The 21646-nt window shown below is 32.9% G+C and overlaps 2 protein-coding genes across 2 annotated transcripts; one reads left to right on the top strand and one right to left on the bottom strand.

The window, feature by feature from the left end:
- Positions 1 to 3581: 3581 nt before the first annotated feature.
- LOC132729755 (uncharacterized) lies at positions 3582 to 7541 on the bottom strand. The gene is made up of 3 exons (XM_060715582.1): positions 7383 to 7541; positions 4863 to 5288; positions 3582 to 3704 (listed from the first exon to the last, which is right to left on the bottom strand). The coding sequence occupies exons 2-3, from the start codon at positions 5258 to 5260 to the stop codon at positions 3596 to 3598; spliced, it is 507 nt and encodes a 168-aa protein (XP_060571565.1). The 5' UTR covers positions 5261 to 5288; positions 7383 to 7541; the 3' UTR covers positions 3582 to 3595.
- Positions 7542 to 8775: 1234 nt separating this feature from the next.
- LOC132729753 (uncharacterized) lies at positions 8776 to 10197 on the top strand. The gene has a single exon (XM_060715579.1). The coding sequence runs from the start codon at positions 8776 to 8778 to the stop codon at positions 10195 to 10197; it is 1422 nt and encodes a 473-aa protein (XP_060571562.1).
- Positions 10198 to 21646: the final 11449 nt, after the last annotated feature.

Genomic DNA, 21646 nt, shown 5'->3' with positions numbered 1-21646 from the left:
GCTGGCTAATCCCTTGTCGCAGAAGAGTTTTCAGATCACTATTGAATTTTGAAATTAAATCAAAGTTACGATTGTAAAATTTTGTAAAATATTTACGTAATTTATAATAGCGGTAGCTCTGTTTGAGTAGCTAACCGGTAATGAAAATATTCCGCTCGTTAAAATCCTTTACGTTGCTACAAGCTCTAGCGAATCTAATTAACTGAGATATATAAACCCCGTAAGATGTTGCATGCGGTACGTCTCCATCCAAATGAGGATAATTTACTATATCAAAATCAAAGTCATCTCTTTTATCATAGATTTTTGTGTGAATAGAATTGTTTTTGATAGTTATAAGAATATCCAAAAATGATGTAGTTAAATTTCAAGAATTTGTTTTATTAAGTTGTAGCTCAGTAGGATAAATACTAGACACCATTTAATCAAAATAAGAATTATCTAAACTAAAATGTCATCAAGGTATCTGGAAGTGTTATTAAAAGCTAATATAACATCTTGTTGTGTAATTTCAGAGAGACTCAACAAAAAATCTCTTTCATAGCAATATAAAAACAAATCAGCGACCAGGGGTGCACAATTAGTACCCATAGGAATTCCTATGATTTGTTTAAATAGGGTATTACCAAACCTGACATAAATGTTGTCTAAAAGAAAAGAGAGTGCTCTACAAACTTCGTCACAGGTCCACATAGTATACTGTTTTACAATACAGTTTGTAAAGAAGGCTTTTTGAGAGTTACATGCAAGAAATGTAACTTTTACTGAATAAGGGAAATTAGTTTATCTTTAATTAAATTATGTGGCAGTGTAGTGTAAAGGGTAGAAAAATCGTATGTACTGACAGTTGAAGCCTGATAGTTCTTAATTTTTAATTTATCAAGAATTTCACCGGAATTCTTTATGGACCAAAATAGATGTTTACCGGTATCTTCGTACACTTTATCATGGCAGTCAAACAAGATGTTAATAAAATAGAAAGTTTACTTGTTGTGCTAGATGTAGAATTAGCAATGAATCTGGCTCTGTAAGGTTTTTTATGTAATTTAGGAATCCAATACATAATAGGAAGTTTAAGATACCAGTGAAAATACCGAAAATATGTTTCACTGCAGTAAAAATAAATTTTTCAAGTGAAAATACGGAAAATACTTATAACTTTGCCATTTTTGTTATTATGTAAAAGTTATGAGCCTTGGAGAATGACCTTCAATGATGATCCTGCTAATATGTTCAATGTATTTAGTTTTAAGTAAATTCCTTTACGTGTTTGTAGAATAATGTTTCATGCAACACTTTAAACACGACTTTTCAAAGCTCAAAAAGAGCCATCGGGAGTCGTGTGAAAATTCACATTAAACTGCACACATTCCGCTGTATAAATAAATAAATAAATGTCTTCGAAAATTAGACCTTTATAATATTAATGAAAAATACATTCCACAGATTCCAATGATCCGTAACTAGATTACGATTTAAGCCGTACATTTTTTTTGTAACTTAACATTCTTCAAACTATAATCATTCTAATTTACTTGTAAGGAAAGAAACTTTGGTTTATTTAGTTCATTTGTGTTGAAAGTTTAAAGCTTATAGGCACACTCTCGAATCTGTTCTTTGAACCAACTAGTGCTAATGTTTCTTGCTAAAAAAACAATGGCACGCCCTTGACAGAGTTTTAACCCACACAGGGAGCGATCCTTAGATAACTAGTACAACACATTAACCACTCAGCCTTGTCGTCACAAGAGAACATTTATATGTTTTAACTTAAAAAAGTTTTTCTCGACTGCAGTTTAATGACTTCTTTTTTTCAAAATTTAAGTAAACGAAGTATCCGGACGCTGAAAATGGTATGACATGTTAGTTTGTAAGTATGTTATATTGTTAAAATGCTCTATCTATAAACATTTCAAATGTCAGCCTGTCTACATTATTTGTTTCTCAAAATAACAGCTGGATAGATGTGTAAACCTGACAAGTTTTGTTTGAATGTCAACGAAACGATACTATCTGTAATAAGTTGAGGTTCGGATCGGAATATCCAGTCTGGGTGTACCTTGTGGTCATTCTGATCCAAGTTGCGAAAACAATTCTCATATTTGTCTTGCATACCTTTCCATGTTTTAGACAATTTATACCAATAAATTTGGCATCCGTGGCCAAATGGTTAGGGTCGTTGACTTCAATCCACTTGCTCCTCACCGCTATGGGTTCAAACCCTGTCAGAGACTTTGTGGATTCTTTGATGCGAAGAAGCTTTCCAGCTACCTTAGGGAACGTAAAAAAACGTGGTTCTACACAGGTGTCCGCCTGTGGTTTAAAATAATGCGTTGAAGGGCATCTGAGGTCTTCCTCCACCGATAAAGATGGAAAGTCGCCGTATGACCCATACTATGTCGGTGTGACGTAAAATCAAGTCAAATCAAACAAAAAAACTCAATAAATTATCTTTTCATAAAAATAAATTAATGTAATTTCATCCATAACCATTTTCTTTCAGAAGCGTTTGAATCACTACGGTGTAATACTAAAAACCAAGGCAGTGAGCTAATTCATTCTGAAACGCCCTATGATGACGTCATTTTGGAGCATGACACTCTTCCGGCAACACATGCTAGCAAGAGTTAAACTAACGACAACAACAGTCTAACATGCAAGAATGAGTTGTCTAACGTCTTCAAGCAATTCCATGGTTAGCTTAATATTTTTCTTGGGCTCATATTATGACCACTAAGTGGTATGAGGAAATAAAAAATAATGTATGATGAAAAGCAAAATGTTTTATTATTATACACTTTAGCGATACTGTTTAACTAATAGAAACAAACAAAAGCAAATAATATGTTTGGATTAATTTTTCATTCATGTCATGTAAATAGTTATTATTATTTATTGTTTAAGTTTAACTTTCTTTCACAACGGCGGATCAAAGATTTCAAGTTTAGGGTAGGCGGTGCATGGGTGCAGGGTTATCCGTGATATATAATAAGGTGGATAATTATGGGTTTTTGGTCTAATTTCTACCACATTCAATTGGTTATAGCTTTCTTTCAGAGCACACCGAAGCCAAAATGATAGTTCACATAAATACGCGTGGAGGGTGACAAAGGAGAACAGTTTACTCATACAGCTCCAGGGCAGAATCATGGTAGGGGATCAGGTGACAAGGCCCCCGAAAGCACACCAATTTGTATCATTTATAGATGCTTACCTTACACATTTTCATTACTATTTCAGGTTACAAAACTTGACAAAATACCAAAACACTTCAAAGCTGCACAATCCCCCTAAACATCTGCCCTTGAAATTGCTAGTATATTGTATATATTGTTTACACCAATTTACCATATGTTAAATAATAGTTGATATTAAGTCATGTTTTGTTTATATCTATTCATTGTTATAACCATCGAATGCATATCCAGGCATCGTATGTGCTTAACCGTCCTATACGCTTAGCTGTTTAATTGTTATATATGACTTTTTTTTAATTATTTCAAATTAATTATTATCCATCGTTTGTGTTTATTCATCGTTTATGTTATCCATCGTTTGTGTTTATTCATCGTTTGTGTTTATTCATCGTTTGTGTTTATTCATCGCCAGTGTAAGGCTCAAAATATTCTATGAGGCCCATCCTTGCCATCACCATGCGGGCTTTTTTCATTCTCTGAATCTTTTGGACGCTGCTCAACTCGCATCTGAAGTTTAAGAAAACAAATTACCAATACACTTATATTCATAGCATATTGAAAAATAAAATGTTATAATATGGTTTAGGTCTCAAATATATTAAGTTATTGAAAGTTTGTTTTCTTCAGTATACGTAATGAATGCAAAGATGGTTTAGCTGATACTACCATCCAAGGTAAGTAGGAGAACGCATTTATAGAACATTTTCAGGGAGGTGAAATAACAAAGAAATCTATCTAAATTGATAAACCAAAGCGGTGCTATCCTGGGATCTTTACTAAACATTTTGGTCTGGATGATTTTTGTTTCGTTTTGATTTTAAGTGAAATACAGTGAGATGAAAAGTGATTTATATACTATAATTGGGTGCATTAACCGATAAACCCAGAATGATATATAGTGGCACAAATATATATATGACTCTTTACAGGCTCAGATAATATTTGCAACAACCAATAGTTTAAACAGGGTCATATAACCTGTCAAAAGTCTTTAGAACTAGTAATATGCATTCTTGCATAAAAACTGCGCACGCAAGCAAACATTTGCATGACCACACACGTTATTTTAATATGCGTGACCCAGGGTGCAATGTAAAAACACCGTAAAGCAATGACGGCCCCACTAGTTTCATTATCAAAGCATTCCTGTCAAACGACATCGCAATAGCAGTGGAAACCATGACAAAATGATTTCTTCATATAAAATAAAGATAACCAGATATGGAATTTAAAGTTTACTTTTATGCAAGAAAAGTACAAATGCACCTTGAGTTCATGCATTAACATCTGCAGAAACTATCGGAATTATTAAATCCCTAGCACTATGGACTCGGACTTTAAACGCGTGATCTGTCTCCGCAGATGTTAATGCACACAAATACTTTACAGCGGCGAGGAGCAAGTGGTTTGAAGCTGACGACTTTAACTACTCGACCATGAAGGCCCCGGGAAACAATGTCCTGGAAGTTCAAAAAGTATGCTAAGTACCAAGATGATTGCGGTCCATATCTACGGCCGCTACACAAAACAATCTTCTTATTCAAGTTAAAGCAAACCCGATATTTCATTCAGACCATAATATCCCCGTATATCCTGTAAGTAACTTACTTACTAGTAACTAATAAACGTAATACCTATATATATGACAAATGTTTGAGACATTACCTGCACCCCCATCGATCTTCGTAATTTATACAATCCATATTTGTATGACATCGACGGAGATCACAGCATGTTGCCGTAAGGTAAAAGGCAAACGGATCAACGACAGGGTTATCAATGGGCTTGATGGTCGTTGTTGTAGCGTCCGTTGTCGTGGAAATGTCCATTGGCGCATCTATAAGTATAGCTGGAGTGTTTAAAAAGTCGTATGTATCGGGTCCAACAGGCTGTTCCGAGCCAGCAATCATGGGCAATGCATTACTCTCTGTGGAGGGATTGTCAGTTGTAGGCAAATCATTGCTCGGGTGATTTTCTGTTGATGTTATTTTGACTGTTGATGTGTCAAGACTTGTTGCATGTTGTAGTATTAGAAAGATAAAATATACTACAAAAGCTTTCATTTTTTCTTCTTTCTTCGGTAGAAAGCACCTATAGAAAAGACATATTTGACATATAATTACAACCTTTATCGTGGCTCTAATGTTTGCCAAGGAAACGTTAAAATAAATACATATTGAAATTGTATAAACATATATATGTAAGAAAGGAGAAGCCACCAAAAACTTCATTTTCTTAAAACCAAAATACAGAAAAAAAACATTTTTAAATGTGCCCAACACTTTTACATTATGCATGAATGTTTAGCATTTACAAAATATGTTAAAATGTAGCAAATGCAATTTTCTTTAGTTTTCTTAAAAAAAACAACAAATAATTGCAATATGCCAAAAACATGCATCTGTCCTTTTTGTTTTTCTTTTTAAGAAATTAAAAAAAAAACACAAAGTCCTAAGATACATGTACATATCATTCCATTTTTACCTTTTTATTTCAAATTATTATTAATCAAATCTAGCACATGTACATTGTATTTTCTGTATTATAGAAGAAGGCTTTGACATGATTTATCGCAGCCCATGGTCCAATTTCTTACGTAATTAAGTAAAGTATTTACAATATCATGATAAATGAAATATATATGAGTTAATATAAAGTATTTGTTTAACATTATATAATTCATACGGATTTCATCAGTAATAAAGTTTGATATGTTAAAAAAGAAATATGGTTGAACCAAGCAAAGTTAAATGATTTCTGTAAAACATAAAAGCATTTTCCCGATATATAACATAATCTGATTTAACTTTATTGTGCATTTACTAATAAAACAGACGCCCGAATGAAATGCGTTTTTATTTTTAATGAAATGCGTTTTTATTTTTAATGAAATGCGTTTTTATTCTTAGTAATTTGCATCTATCATTACATCATATTAAAGGCCCATTAAGCATGCAATTGCTAATATTTTTTATTTTCACAAGATTTTTATGTTGATGTCCCGTTGCTGTTTCCTTAAAATTTTATCTTTGGCCACATAGCTGAACCATTGCGTCTTTTGCATTTTTGGCATTTAGTACAATTATGATTATATAATAATTTGCATAAAAGGCAAAGTTCTACATGTGTGTTGTTTACATTTTAATCACAGTTAGGCCTACATTCTTTTGGTTACACGCATCTAACATGTTCTAAATGGTAAAACCTATCATTACAACATTATTAACAGCATGCTGCAGTTTCTACGGAAAGAAATGAGCCGCGTCATGACAAAACCAACATAATGCGTTTGCGACCAGCATGGATCCAGATCAGCATGTGCATCCGCGCAGTCTGATAATGATCCATGCTGTTCGCTTACAAACCCTATAACAAGTAGAGAAACTGATAGCGAACAGCATGGATCCTGATCAGACTGCGCGGATGTGCAGGCTGGTCTGGATCCATGTTGGTTGCAAACCCATTATGTTGGATTTGTCATGACGCGGCTCAAATAATATTCTTCTCGGGGGCTTCGTGTGCCTTTACAGTAACATGATATTTTCTTACGGGTTTCTAGAAAGAAAGTGCTCAAAATATAGTTGCATAATTGAAATTGTTACTTCACCTTGTATCATTTTAATGAACTATTATTGTAATAACCATCAGTTTAAAATGTGTTGACATCACAACAAATATTTAACTTCTCTAGAGCAAAGACTCTTTCCCAACAATCAAATTATTTGTCTTCAAGACAGAAGTTATTCATCGTAATTAGAAAGAATTTTGATTTAATCAAAATCAAAGATTTTATCTAAGACTGTTGGTACTAGCAGTATGTGATGCACCAATGGAACGATTGAAAGGGACCGTTCTGACTCGGAGTTACAGTACGGGATCGCAGAGTGGGGCTTTATATAGTGTTTAAATATTTAAAGAATGTTTCTAGCAGATCATATCGGATTATCGGATTATATTTTTAAAGCTGCAAACTTAACATGAGTAATCTGAAAAAATAATTAAAGACTTGGCAAACTCTAAAATACACTGTATCTATAAAACACTATATATAAAGACAATAAGCAATCAAAAATGTGCCGCAACATACAGTCATGTTCACTTATAAAACTTATAATGAAAAATAAACACAGCTTAACATAATAAATGTGAATAAAAATATTGAAAATTATAATGACAACTATTTACCAAATATTTAATATCCACTTCTGTACAATCTAAGACTATTCTACGCTACGACTATTCCACCAATAAATACTAAAACAAAGTGTTACTAGCAGTAGAATATTTAACATTTGACATGATATTACACTAATGCCAACATAAGGTACGATATCAAAACATTTATACGCATTTTAAAAATAAACATTTTCATAGTTTGATAATTGTTTTCTCAAAACAATGTAAATACAATTTACAAACGCCTTTATATAATAACGAGAAATGTTCGTATATGAAAGTATCAAGAACTTTGTCTTGTTCAGTAGTCGTTAAAAAAGTCCATTTCTCTGTATGAATTGGTACTATACCAAGATTTTTTTTTTTAAAACGACTGTACTTGGAAATTTGTTCAACATTTGTAACCATTCAATGTTCTGGACCAAAATCTTGTGTGTAACATTTCAGCTCATTTCAATAATTTTGAATATTTGAATAGCAAAACTGGAAAAGAGATTTACCACTTTGACTCAATTTGAAATCGGGATTGAATCGCACAAAAACTTACGTCAATTCTGAGTATATCTCTTTTCTTCTTCTTTTTTCTTGCATTTTCCCTGTTTAATATGTTTCAGCAGTTTTATAAATGGATTTCAAATTTCTTTCAATTTTTTACCTTTAGTGCTGTAGAACCTCATGGCAGCTCTGTAAAATAACTTTTGAAATTATAATAACATTAAGGTACAATATTTGTCCAATAATTGTAAGTAACTTTTTAATAAGGTAATGTAACTGTTTAGTTGTTGTTGTTTTTTTAATAATATTTAAAGTACAATATTATATGTTATTGAAGTTACCATTAATTAAAATGATATTCCTATAAATCACGAGCTACGCATATAGTACGCACATTCTTCAACTAAGCTTATGATTTAAATGCTCCTTTTTGGTCCTTTTATATTGTTTATTTATCTTTGAATTGTCATTATTCAGTCATGTTTTCTTTATTTTTTGTTTTCTTCTCACACTTTTTGTCCCTTTATGTTCACTTTAATTTTTCTCCTAGGAAATCTATTCGGAATATTGTAAATGGAATGCATTGGATTTCAATAATTAATATCTTCGGCATGATAGTGATAGCGCGCTTTTTGTTGTTTATAACGTCAATCACATAATGAATAAATTTTCAGGTACCACTATCATGCACTCTTACTCTTGTACATGGAAATTTTCCCTTTTACTGAATATGCTGGCTCTTGTACACATTGCTCCAAACATTTTACAAACATTTTCGATGTCTCTCCACTTAAGGAATCAAGTTAAAAACAACATTAAATATCCTTTCAGACGAATCAATCCATGTTATGAGTGCTACATTCAAAACGTATTTATCACTCATGTACTCATCGCTATTCTCACCATAATGGTGTGCATTCAATGGCTCCATATTATTCTTAATTTATCTGGAGATATTCATCCGAATCCTGGTCCATCATCAACAAATTCATCAACTGCATCATTGTCCACTACGTCGTCTATGTCTTTGGATCTAGTAAGTCTAATGTCGTCAACTTCATGTTTATCTGTACTACAATATAATGTCCAAAGCCTGCTTGGCAAAATAGAAATTCTAACCACTGAATTTAGTATGTTCGATGTTCTTGCGTTTTCAGAAACGTGGCTAAATCCCAGCGTTTCAAATTCTGATATATCTATACCATGTTTTCATTCTCCAGAAAGAAATGACAGGATAGGTGACAGTCATGGTGGGGTTTCTGTATACATTAAGAATTCACTATTTTACAAACGGCGGTGGGATCTCGAACCTAGAAATATAGAATGTGTATGGGTTGAAATTTTATTATCTCAATCTAAACGTATTCTGTTTGGTACTTTTTATCGACCTCCCAATGCAGATGCACATTATACAACTCTTATCGAACACTCTCTTAACTTGGCAGAAGAAACAAATATAACAGATATAATTGTAACTGGAGACTTTAACTTTAATCCATCTAATCCGACATTATCACGCAAACTTCTTTCAATTTGTCAACAATTTCACCTTGAACAACTCATAAACGAACCTACACATTTTACCGAGTCGTCAGCATCTGTTTTAGATCTCTTTCTTGTTTCTTGCAGTCACCGAGTAATAACATCAGGTGTTGGGGAATCAGTTTTGGACCAAAACATTCGCTTCCACTGCCCTATTTTTGCTCTTTTTTCCTTTTCTAAACCTAAATCAGGATCTTTCAAGCGTTTCATATGGTTATATGATCGCGGCAACTACCACGCTCTGAAACAAAGTATTATGCAAACTGACTGGGATCAATATACAAACACCGACATAGATGAACACGCAACTTTAGTAAGCAACAAAATTCTCGAACTTTCAAAGCAGTACATACCTACAAGAACAATAATAGTAAAACCGACTGATGCAGTATGGATAACGACACAAATCAAACAGCTTATTCGTAAACGCAAAAAACTTTATCACAGAGCCAAACAAACCCAAAATCCTTTGCACTGGCACTCATTCAAAAAATTACGTAATAAAGTCATCTCACTTATTCACACGGCCAAACGTAACCACATCCAGAAACTAGCAGACTCTCTTACATCAGACAACACATCGCAGAGAGACTGGTGGAGACTCATTAAATCATTCATATCACCGACTGAAAAGCAAACAATTCCGGCACTCTCTCACCCAGTTACTCAAACACTTTCATATGATAACAAATCAAAATCTGACTTATTAAACAACTATTTTAGCAACCAGTCCTCTCTTGAAAACTGTAATAAAGAAGTTCCTGGCGATTTTTTGAACAATCTGTGAACACTCTCACTTCAATTAGTATTACAACTCAAGATGTTGAAGATGCTATCAAAACTTTAAATACCAATAAAGCTTCTGGGCCCGATGAAATAAGTAATCGTATCTTGTTCGAAACCTCGTCCGTATAAATCAAATATCCACTCTGCTCTCTTTTTAATCATTCACTCCTAACTTGTAAGATTCCCCAAACTTGGAAAGATGCCAACATTTGCCCAATTTTTAAGAAAGGAGATCCATCGTTACCCAGCAATTATCGTCCTATATCACTATTGTGTTGTATGGAAAAAGTTTTTGAACGCATTTTGTTTAAGTATATCTTTAACTTTCTTCATGATAATGATTTTATATCGCCCCTTCAATCTGGTTTCAAACCTTGCGACTCAACTGTGAATCAACTAACCTTTCTTTACAACTCTTTCTGTAAGGCTCTTGATGAAGGTCTTGAGATCCGGATTGTCTTTTTCGACATCAGCAAGGCCTTTGATAAAGTGTGGCACAAGGGTCTCCTACTTAAACTAAAATGTGCCGGTATTCAGGGACCCCTCCTAGACTGGTTTTCGGATTATCTTTCAAATAGACGCCAATCTGTTGTCCTTCCTGGAGTCAAATCTGATTGGTCTGTAATAAACGCAGGAGTTCCTCAAGGCTCGATTCTGGGTCCGCTTCTTTTTTTAGTTTATATCAATGATATTGTTGTTGACTTAAGGTCCTCTGTAAATCTTTTTGCCGACGATACCAGTTTGTATTTGATCGTTGATCATCCAGTTACTACGGCTGACATTCTTCAATCTGACATAAACAAGATTTCTTCATGGGCTGACAAATGGCTGGTCAAGTTTAATCCTTCCAAATCTGAAACCATGTTAATCACACGTAAAACATCACAACAGTTCCATCCACCCCTCCTAATGCAAAACCAGACCATATCTTCAGTGACATCTCACAAACACTTAGGCTAACACTTTTCTGACGATGGTTCCTGGCATATTCACATTAATCATGTTAAGGAGAGGGTGTGGAAACGTATACATATAATGCGCAAATTAAAATTTCAACTTGATCGAAAATCTTTAGAAATAATCTACTTATCCTACATCAGGCCAATTCTAGAATATGCCGATGTTGTTTACATCAATTGTACTCAATATGAAAAAGCTGAACTAGATAAAATCCAACATGAAGCTTCTAGAATTGTATCTGGTGCTACTAAACTTGTGTCTCTTCATGAGCTTCAACGAGAGGTCCCGTGGGAACCTCTGGACAGCAGAAGAAGGAAACATAAATTGATTCTTCTTTATAAGATGAAAAATGGACTCTCACCTGTCTACCTATCAACTATTGTCCCTCCGTCTGTAGGTGAAACCACACGTTATAATTTAAGAAATTCGAACGATATACAAGGCATTCACACAAGAACATCTTTATACTATAACGCTTTTCTTCCTTCAGCTCTCAGAGAATGGAATGAACTACCAATTGATGTACAAAATGCACCTACATTATCTGCTTTTAAGTGTCTTTTGAATAGAAACATAACAAAATGTCCAAAATTTTCTATACAGGTGTTCGAAAATGGCAAATATATCATGCACGTCTTCGAACAGAGTGCAGTTCTTTAAACTACCATCTATACAGAAAAAATATTGTTAACTCACCTTTATGTCAATGTGGATTGCCAAAAACTAAGCATCATTTTTTTCTTTGAATGCAAACAATACAGTACTATTAGAGACAGCCTTTTCCAAACTCTTCCAGTCTTCTGTAATGTCACTCTTCACACACTACTAAACGGCGATACAAACTTAAGTGACGACATCAATATCAGCATATTTCAGGCAGTTCATATGATTATCCGAGACAGCAATTGACTTTCATAGCCTTTGCTACATTGCTTCTCCAATTTACTCACCGAATAGATCCTCCTCTTGTCTTCTACTTATTAAATTAGGTTTCTTTGTGTATTTTTAATTATGAAATTCTAAAACTTTATACATTTATAACCAGACAATTATTGCGTCTAATCTATTAAGTCCCTATTCATGCATCTTTCAGATAGAAACTTCTACTCAACGCCCCTTTTTGTTTCTAGGTCGCTAATTTGACTTAGTGACGACAGTAACGTATCTTCTACATTTTTGTAATCAATTACTTTTTACCTAAACTTCAATATTTCAAACATTTTCAAAACCCGTCATATTTATAGTAACTAATCTTATGTCAGGAAAAGGCCTTTATAAGCATTTTATGCTTTCGGATCTGATCCTTTTTCAGCATTGTATTGTATTATTTCACCATTGTATGTAAATCTTGTATGTGTAAAATGTTCGAAATAAAATATGTTTAAACTAAACTAAATAGAAATTGTACTTTTTCGTGACAATGATGTTTTAGATTTATGGCTTATAAAACTCATTTTGGTTGTCTGGACAACAAATGTAGCTATTATTTCTTTATGAAATTCATTCAATGTAGCTTTAAATATGACTCAGAAAATGTATGTAAGATGTTTTAAAACAAAATTCTGAGACACGGATGTTTATGTTTATTCTGATCAGACGAAAATAACAATTGATTATATTTAAAAAAGAACTTTTCAAATGTGCACATATAACCATTTATTTTCCTTTTCCTTCAAGATCGTTAAACACGACATATCGTCGTGTTTGTGGTATTTAAGTTCCTACTTTTGGCTTTGAACTATTACTTGAAATACTATATAATCACCTTAGGACATGTTTCTTGCTTTTTAAATGCTTGACCGTGATATACAGGCTAAATAACATCTGTTTCCCTTTCAAAATTCCTTATTATTTATTTCTGCCCATTATTTTCTCGTTTAGTGCCTTTAAGCATTCTTTTTCTTGCAAACCATATACCGCTTTTCATGGAATGGCACATACGTGTCACATTGAGCGCCGTATGAACGCATTTACTGATGACATTTCACCATTTTTAATGTATACTCGTTGTATACTGCTTAAAGCGGTGCTAGAGAGCGTGGACGGTAGATTGCATTTATCACTACCGTTCATGAATAGGCTTAATACAACCAAGTCTGTGATATTTACAATTTTGCCGTTTTGGCGTTTAAGGGACTCTTTTTATCATTTCAGTCCTTATTCGTTAGTTTGTTGGCTAAAAACTAAAACCTGAAAGTTTAAGTCTGTTTTAATGAAAATTATGTTTCTCTGTCTATTTTTATTTTTCTACGTGTAAATGTTTTGTTTAAAGTAAACCGTTATTTTTCTATCTGTTTTGTACCATGAAAATTATATTACTCAGTCTGAGTCTTATATACTTATTTTCATATACACATTACATTATGAAAAACGCTTTACATACTCGTATATCTTTTTCAAAAACGATATTTATGGTTTAAAAAAGCAACAGCTTGTTCGTGTGGGGGATTCAGCTTAACATTGAACAAATATCTAATGTTTTAACAGTTTACACACATCTTGTACAGTATTCTCGATCTATCGCAATATGGAAGGTAGATGGTTTTACTCAGATGCCCGTTCGTGTCAAAAATAATTTACAGAGGGAAATCTGACGTCCTCCTTCACCAGCCAAGCTGTAATGTCGCTATATGATCTTACATCGTTACAATTAAAAAGATTTATAACGCTGCACTGTAACACCGCACTTTGGGGTCAAACACACTTTAGGGTCCGACTTCAATGTGTGTGACGTACTTTAGGTTCAAAGTTTGACCTCAAAGTGCGTAAAATAGACCTGTACATATGCATTTTCGGACATCTGACAAACGACCGCACTTTATAGTGGGGCCATAAACATTAAATCAATAACAAGAACACCGCTAGGCGGAGCATTATATGCCCGAAAGTGTTTTTTTTAGTAAAGATGAGGTATTTGTAAGACATGGGAATTAGCTGTTCATCCCATAAAATTTTACAGCTGTAGGTTGATTAATACTGAAGTTATTGAGCGGAAACTGTTTTCGGTTTTAAGGTAATAGTGACTTTAACCTTTGACCTCGTCACCCCAAAATCAATAGGGGTCTTCTACCCAATATGGACATTCATTCTAAGAAGTTTAAATATTGTGGGCCAAATGGAACTTTAGTTATGCTCTAGAAACTGTTTTCAGTTTAAGGTAATAGTGACCTTGACCTTTGACCTTGTAACCCAATATCAATAGCGGTCTTCTACACAATATGCACAATCATCCCATGAAGTTTGAATATTGTGGGTCAAATGGAACTTACGTTATGCTCCGAAAAATGTTTTCAGTTTTAAGGTAAAAGTGACTTCAACCTTTGACCTTGTGACCATTGTTTTCGGTTTTAAGGTAATTGTGACCTTGATCTTTGACCTAGTAACCCCAAAATCAATAAGATCTCCTTCCCAATATGGACAATCATCCTATGAAGTTTGAATAATGTTGGCCAAATGAAACTTAAGTTATGCTTCGGAAACTGTTTTCAGTATTAAGGTTATAGTGACCTTGACCTTTGACCTTGTGACCCCGAAATCAATAGGGGTCTTCTACATAATATGGACAATCATCCTATGAAGTTTGAATACTGTGGGTCAAATGGAACTTAAGTTATGCTCCGGAAACTGTTTTCAGTTTTAAGGCAATAGTGACCTTAATCTTTGACCTTTTGACCCAAAATCAATAGGGGTCTTCTACCCAATATGGACAATCATCCTATGAAGTTTGAATATTGTGGGCCATATGGAACTTAAGTTATGCTCCGGAAACCAAAATGCTTACGGACGGACAGACAGACGGACGCCAGGAGGTATAACATAATATGCCCTTTCGGGCATATAAAAATGAATGACGTATATAAACGGTTGTTTGCAATATAACCGGCTCGTGTTATATTTCCGAACATTCTTTTATATAGGGTCATATAACCTGTCAAAAATCTTTACAACTAATATTATCACAAGTCATCGGGTTAATTACAATTGTAAGAATCTTGGTGGTCTGTTTTGTCGACATTTGTTTTATCTGATTTACATGTTACAATAGTTAAAATATCGAGTCGAAAAGTGTATTCAAGATAACCTATTATCAATGCCATCATCTTCTTTCCCAGTTATTGTAATTGTACACATTTTACTATTCAAGAAATAGTTATGTCATTTTCATTTATGTACATTTTATAATATAATTTTAATACACTGTTTACAACTTTACAATGCTAGAAACTGATTCATTTTTATGATACAAATTGTTCTATTATAGTTGACCTTGCTTGTCATTGCGTCCGTTAAAGCTGCATGCCCCCAGACGATCCAAAATATTAAAAAAAATGAACTTGAGAAAAATCGGCAAAGATTTTAAGAAAAGTAAAAGAATCAATATTTAAGTAAGGTTATGTGCAATTAATGACTTTTTTTGCAGCATTTATCACCAAATTACTACTGCGCGACTAACGCAGCAAGAGCATATTTTGCATACTTTGACCTCTTATTTGAACTTTATGCAGATTGTATGTTCCATATGAAACGTATTATCTACTTTTCTTTGTTTACTTTACAAAATTTTCACTTTTAAAAACTCTTTCAAAATCTTCATGAAAATTAGCACGAATATGGAGGCATGCGGACTGTTTTATTTTGTTAATGATAAATCCTTTATTTACAGTTCTAGCAATCTTTCTGGACGCTGCGTTGTTTAACATGTAATTTATTATTTGAATGTACCTTTTACTATTCTAACAAGATGGTTTACAATTCCAGCAATCATGTCTATACTTCTACCTCTGTTTAATTAAATGTTTCATTTGGGTAACATTCACAAAATTACAAACTTTCACAATTCTAACAGTAACTTGGTAATATTTGTATTTAGTATTTTATTCTTTCACTGAATAAATCACAATTGAAGTAAGTAAACTCATTTCCGCGATATTTTCGGCGGCTTAATTTTCACATTTGCATTTCTTTTTGATAATTTTCGTTTATCGGAGAACTCTGCTTCAGCATCGTATGCCCTGATATCGTGTAACATATTTGCTGTTGGGGTTTCGTCCACTTTGTGTATTTCTCTTTTATCTCTTGCAACCGTCTGAGGGTCTGCAATAAGAAAAAATAAGTAACAATGCTAAAGTTTTTAGTTTTCTCTTTAGGTTTTTTCTGTTGCACAACAACATCTCGATGGTGAGAAATTGTATGTTTTATCATAATCATAACATAACAAAAAATATTATATTCAAAACAATTTAAAGTCATACAGTTCAAATATAATGTGGTGAGAAATGTTATAAATTACAATAATCGTATCCATTAAACTATTTTTCAGTGCTTCAGCTGTATTTTCTTTGTCCTTTGTATGTTACTATACAACAGCAACAACAGAATCCTTTTATTTTACCCACAGTAACATGATAACATACATGTTTTAACATAATTATGTGGATAAACCCAAAATGATAAGTACTGTCAAACAGAATAAAGAACCCTCGCTGAAAGCCTGCCAGTTACTGTAAAATAAGTACATGTGCTGGGTTCATGAGGTAAAAAAAATATAACATTATATGACAAAAACATCACAGAATTACTTGACGGGGATACCAGTGAAAACAACCCCCTTGACAGCTTTATATGCATACAAATAAAAATTACTTGTATAGAATGTTAATAGTATTCGTTTTTACAATAAGCAATAGTAATCTGAGAGAGATGGACAAAAATATAACAACAAAAACAAGTCATACTATTTTAGGTTGATAATGTTCATATAGTTCAAATATAATGTGGTGTGAAGTGTTTTAATGTAGTACATTACTTTAAGTCTTTGTCTGTACTTGCCGTCATACACATTGCGAACTTTTCTTTAAAAAATCCATTTATTCCTGTATTTATTAATTTCTGAAATATTAGAGCACGTTGAAAATTATCATAAGCCCGAGTAAATCGATATTTGCTCTTTTGTGATTTCAATAATTTTATAAGAAAGGAAGAGTAAAAAAAATGACCCAACGTGCTATGATTTTCCCTGAAACTGCATTAATTTTCGTTTAATAAATTATAAGTATCGACAAATTTTGTCAGCCTCTCATTTAAAGCGCTTGTAAATATTTTAGAAAGACAGGAAAGTATAGTTACTGGTATGTAATTTTCAGGTGAATAAGTAGAACCTTTGCCTTTATAAATGAGATTTTTTATATAAACATGCGAGTCTTTATTTACATTAAGCTGATTTTTCAAAGTTTGTGTTATTTTATCAAGAGTAGTCATTCTTTTTTGTTCGGATGTCTGACGGGATATCATTTTATAAACTTGTAAATAGATATGGGAGACCATCCAGAAAACAAAACAGAACAATTAGCTTCTAGGCAAACACTAAAAGTTTCCAGCCAATTATAACTTAACATCTGACTGCAATATTTATTATTAGTCCCGGTGGATGTATAGCTGTGTTTTTAAAATTAACAACTATTTTGATATTGAATTGCACAACAATTTAAATCTGAAATGTCAATGTCAATGTTTTGTTTAATAGAAATGTTACAATTTGTTTATTACCAACAGACGTATCTAAATAAATCAAACTACAAAAATGTATTTTATACATAACACGTCTTTTTATCAATTTGACTATTTATTCACAGAGTGCGGTGTAGCACCTCAAACGTACTTTGGTGTTGAACCCTGAAGTGCGCGAACTTTGGGATCAAACGCATTTTTATGATCAAAATCGAGAAATTGACCCCAAACTCCGTTAATATGCTACATATCAACGCACTTTATTTTTGTTGCTTAAGTGGTAAATGTTTTATGAAGTTCATCACTTAAAATGTATAATAAGTGTTACTGTTAAAGAAACAAGTTGTATGTAAATTGTAAATGTATTTTTAAAAACCCAATGTCATTAAGAATATTTTGTTCTGTCAGCGATTTACTTGATATGATGGGGAAGTAATAAAATGCAATAAAATGCATGGTCATTCTATCAGTTAGTGCCTTTAAGTAAATGAGCCGCGCCATGACAAAACCAACGTAATGCGTTTGCGACCAGCATGGATCCAGACCAGCCTGCGCTTCCGCGCAGTCTGATCAGGATCGATTCTGTTCGCTATCAGTTTCTCTACTCCTTATAGGGTTTGTAAGTGAACAGCATGGATCCTGACCAGACTGCGCGGATGCACAGGCTGGTCTGGATCCATGCTGGTCGCAAACGCATTATATTGGTTTTGTCATAGCGCGGCTCAAATGTAGTTTTGGTTGACATCTCGTAAAAAAGAAGCCGTTTTGAAGTCTTAATTATTTTCACAATTATTAGGTTCCAATCATGTCATTTCATGAAATACCTGCTGTTTTAAATTAGTAAATTTAAACTTAAATGTCCGATATGACTCATTTTAAATTTTCGGCCATACTGGACGCCATATTAAGACTAAAAATAAACTGATACGAGTGAAACTTAATGTAAATTTACAGCACAAGACAATTTATATTCTGAAACAATGAAATATTAAACGTTATTTTGGGACCGTTGCCAGGTTCTTGCCAACGTTTCTGCTTTATGTTCCAACAAAACGGCCGTCATTTTGAAATGGCCGCCACATCAGAAAAAAGATGATTTTCGTTTTTGCCGAAAACTAACTTAAATGTGTTTCAAAATAATTTCTTAAATGGAATTGATTTTCATCTAAATATGCACTTATTAATTTGATCAGTATGATGAATTCTTATAATTTGGCATCCATCTTTGAAGCCATCTTAAATGTTTCATTTTTCCCCAATGGTGGCAAGTTGACACCTCTTGAATTCCTTTCAAATCAAGTCTTTTCTACAACATTCCACAAAGAACGTTTTATGATTAATAAAAGTAGAAATGTTATCTCCTTTTGAAATAACTAGAAAAAATGGGGAAAAATCTAGATTATGGGTTGGCACCATCGTATAAGGATCTGGATTTTAATCAGATTAAAATATAAATGCCATGCCAAGGCTTAATGAGACCCATGATTGAATATAGAAATATAATTCATTGCAACCCTTAGATATAACAAAATATAATAAATTATCATCTCTGTTGTTATCCGATTCAATACATTTCGCCTTCTTCGTTCATATTTTACGATGACCATTGGCATTAATTTCAAGATGTTATTTTAGAATAAAATTAGTTTTAATTGATTTAATTTTTTAACGCAAAGTGCGTCATTTGTCAGATGTTAAAAATGCATATGTTCTTGTGTAACCAATTTCGGTTCAAACTTTGACCCCAAAGTGCGCTTGACCCCAAATCCCAGTGTTACAGGGTCGCACTGTAGATATTGCAAGGTTTTATTTATATCATATTTCGTTAATTGAAATTACAATTTGAAAAATTCGTAAATGTTAAGTTATCAGACATATCGTATGAATTATATGTGAACATAAACATAATTGCCAAAGTTCAAAGGTGACAAATAAAAAATCAAGATTTTAACAGTACGCAACTCAAGAATAAGAATGACGGTAAGCCATTATAGAATTACAAAATACTGGATTACACCAAATATCAACACTAATAATGATATCAGCAGTAAGAAATTATTTAACAATATCCATACTTTTTTTAAAAAAAAAAATCGTATTTGGTTAATTTCGTAATTATCCTGCATTATATTTTGTCCATTTCAAAAATCTTTTAAATGCTGTTTTTGTCAAACACTAAAATATTTGTACAGTCATAGTGTATTGACAAACCAAATTTTTAAATTTTCTTCTTGCCAAATGATGTATATATCATACCTGAATAACTTTCAACGTTGACCAAAAACAAAGCATCCAACATGATCAACAATAATAGCATTCTCATCGTGCACACCGCCATAATACAGATGTCTCTCTTGTATATATCAGCAATGACAAAGATTTCAGTTTAAAAATATACACTATGCTGCTTTGATTTCGTATCGATAGTAGTTTAGGTAGAAAAAAAATCAACACTGTTTTTTCACCTAACATTTATCTTTGAACAACTGAGAAGTTTTAAGTGTTTTCTTTCTGAACACGTTGGTTTTATAGGAATATTAATGTAACGTCTTTGTCACCAATCTTAATGTAAATCAACTTAACATCAACAGTTATATCATTTGTTTAATCTAATGTATTTTTTTTGTTTCTGTACATCAATAGATTGTTTACGTGTATCAAATACTAAATGGGCGTTTAGGGTTAAGTAGAAAATTTTGTTTTATTGCGTTGTGACCTACTGAGATTGTATAACGTATAACCGTTTTAAATTTCACAAATTTCTGTGATTTTAGCTAAACTTAGAAGAAAGTGAGCTTTTACGAAAAGTGTTTGTTCGTCGTTCATCGTATGTGCGGTCGTAATTTGTTCTTTTTATATTATGCAATAATTGACTAGTGTGCCATTGAATCTGATGAGATATTCACCGGCAGATGACATATTAAACGAGGCAATAAAAAAATCACAGAAAGTACATATTTATACATGTGCTACTTTTGCCTGTTTCGTTGAAGCGCAGGAAAAAAGACACACGTGTAAGGCGTGCAAGAACTACGCGAACACTGAGCATACAAAAGTAATTCAAGTTTAGACTCATTGTTGCGGTGTAACTTTTAACTAAAATTGTAAAGAAATGATATTTTAATCGAGAAATATACCATAACAAACAAAACACCACAATTATTTTTAATAAGCACGCGTTATTTACAGTCTACGATATAATATTATAAATTATATATAATAAATTGTCAAGTATTATGGTCATTTATAATGAGTTTCAATCTATTTTTAGACTGGGAAAATCCAATTCAGCCAGTGAATATGATACTACACCCAGTGAATATGATTTTATAAAAAGTTCTGTTGACTACTGTTTGGACCAACGAGATTGCAGCTATATTTAGATCATAGAATAACAGATGATATCTCGTCTAAAACTACTGAGCCTATGTGTGTGTGTGTTTTTTTTTTCAACGAGCTTAATGAATTATAGTCAAATGGTTCTTAACAATTGAATATCTCGGTCACATAACCAAATACTAATCACTTATAATGCAACTGTAACAAGTCTACTTCTCCATTATTCCAAGGCATACAATTATTATACATTTTATAGAGCATAACCAAGTGGTCCTAGCAAATAATTTCTAATCATTCCCACATACCCTAAAAGAGAGAAAATAAAACTCCCTAAAGAAAATACAAAACGGCAAAATTGAAAATGTTGCAGGCTCGGTTAGATTGCGCCTGTTCATGGACTCATGGACGTAACTGTCAAGTGCAAACTACCGTCCAGGCCCCCCCCTACCACCGGCTTAAACAGAATTCAACATTTAAACATGAAATGGTAAAATTTTAAATTAAGAAACATCCTAAAGGTCATACAATTAATATATGCTTATGTCTGTAAAATCTTCCTGTCATTGTGATTGTTGGTGTTGTTTAAAATTACATAGAACTACGTTGATGTTTGAAATAAAGCATACAACCTCGTGATCCTCATC

Source organism: Ruditapes philippinarum, unplaced genomic scaffold (assembly GCF_026571515.1).
Source record: "Ruditapes philippinarum isolate M1 unplaced genomic scaffold, ASM2657151v2 ctg243_1_1_1_1, whole genome shotgun sequence".
NCBI classification, from domain to species: Eukaryota; Metazoa; Mollusca; class Bivalvia; order Venerida; family Veneridae; genus Ruditapes; species Ruditapes philippinarum.
The sequence above is the reverse complement of the archived record's forward strand: the minus strand, read 5'-3'. Positions and strand labels throughout refer to the sequence as shown.

What these genes read in the sequence shown, in the direction of transcription:
- LOC132729753 (XM_060715579.1), top strand. Translation starts at nt 8,776, where the DNA reads ATGGTGTGCATTCAATGGCTCCATATTATTCTTAATTTATCTGGAGAT.
- LOC132729755 (XM_060715582.1), bottom strand. Translation starts at nt 5,260, where the DNA reads ATGAAAGCTTTTGTAGTATATTTTATCTTTCTAATACTACAACATGCA. An exon ending in GAAGATCGATGGGGGTGCAG is followed by an intron (nt 3,705 to 4,862) that starts GTAATGTCTCAA and finishes CTTAAACTTCAG; the next exon opens with ATGCGAGTTGAGCAGCGTCC.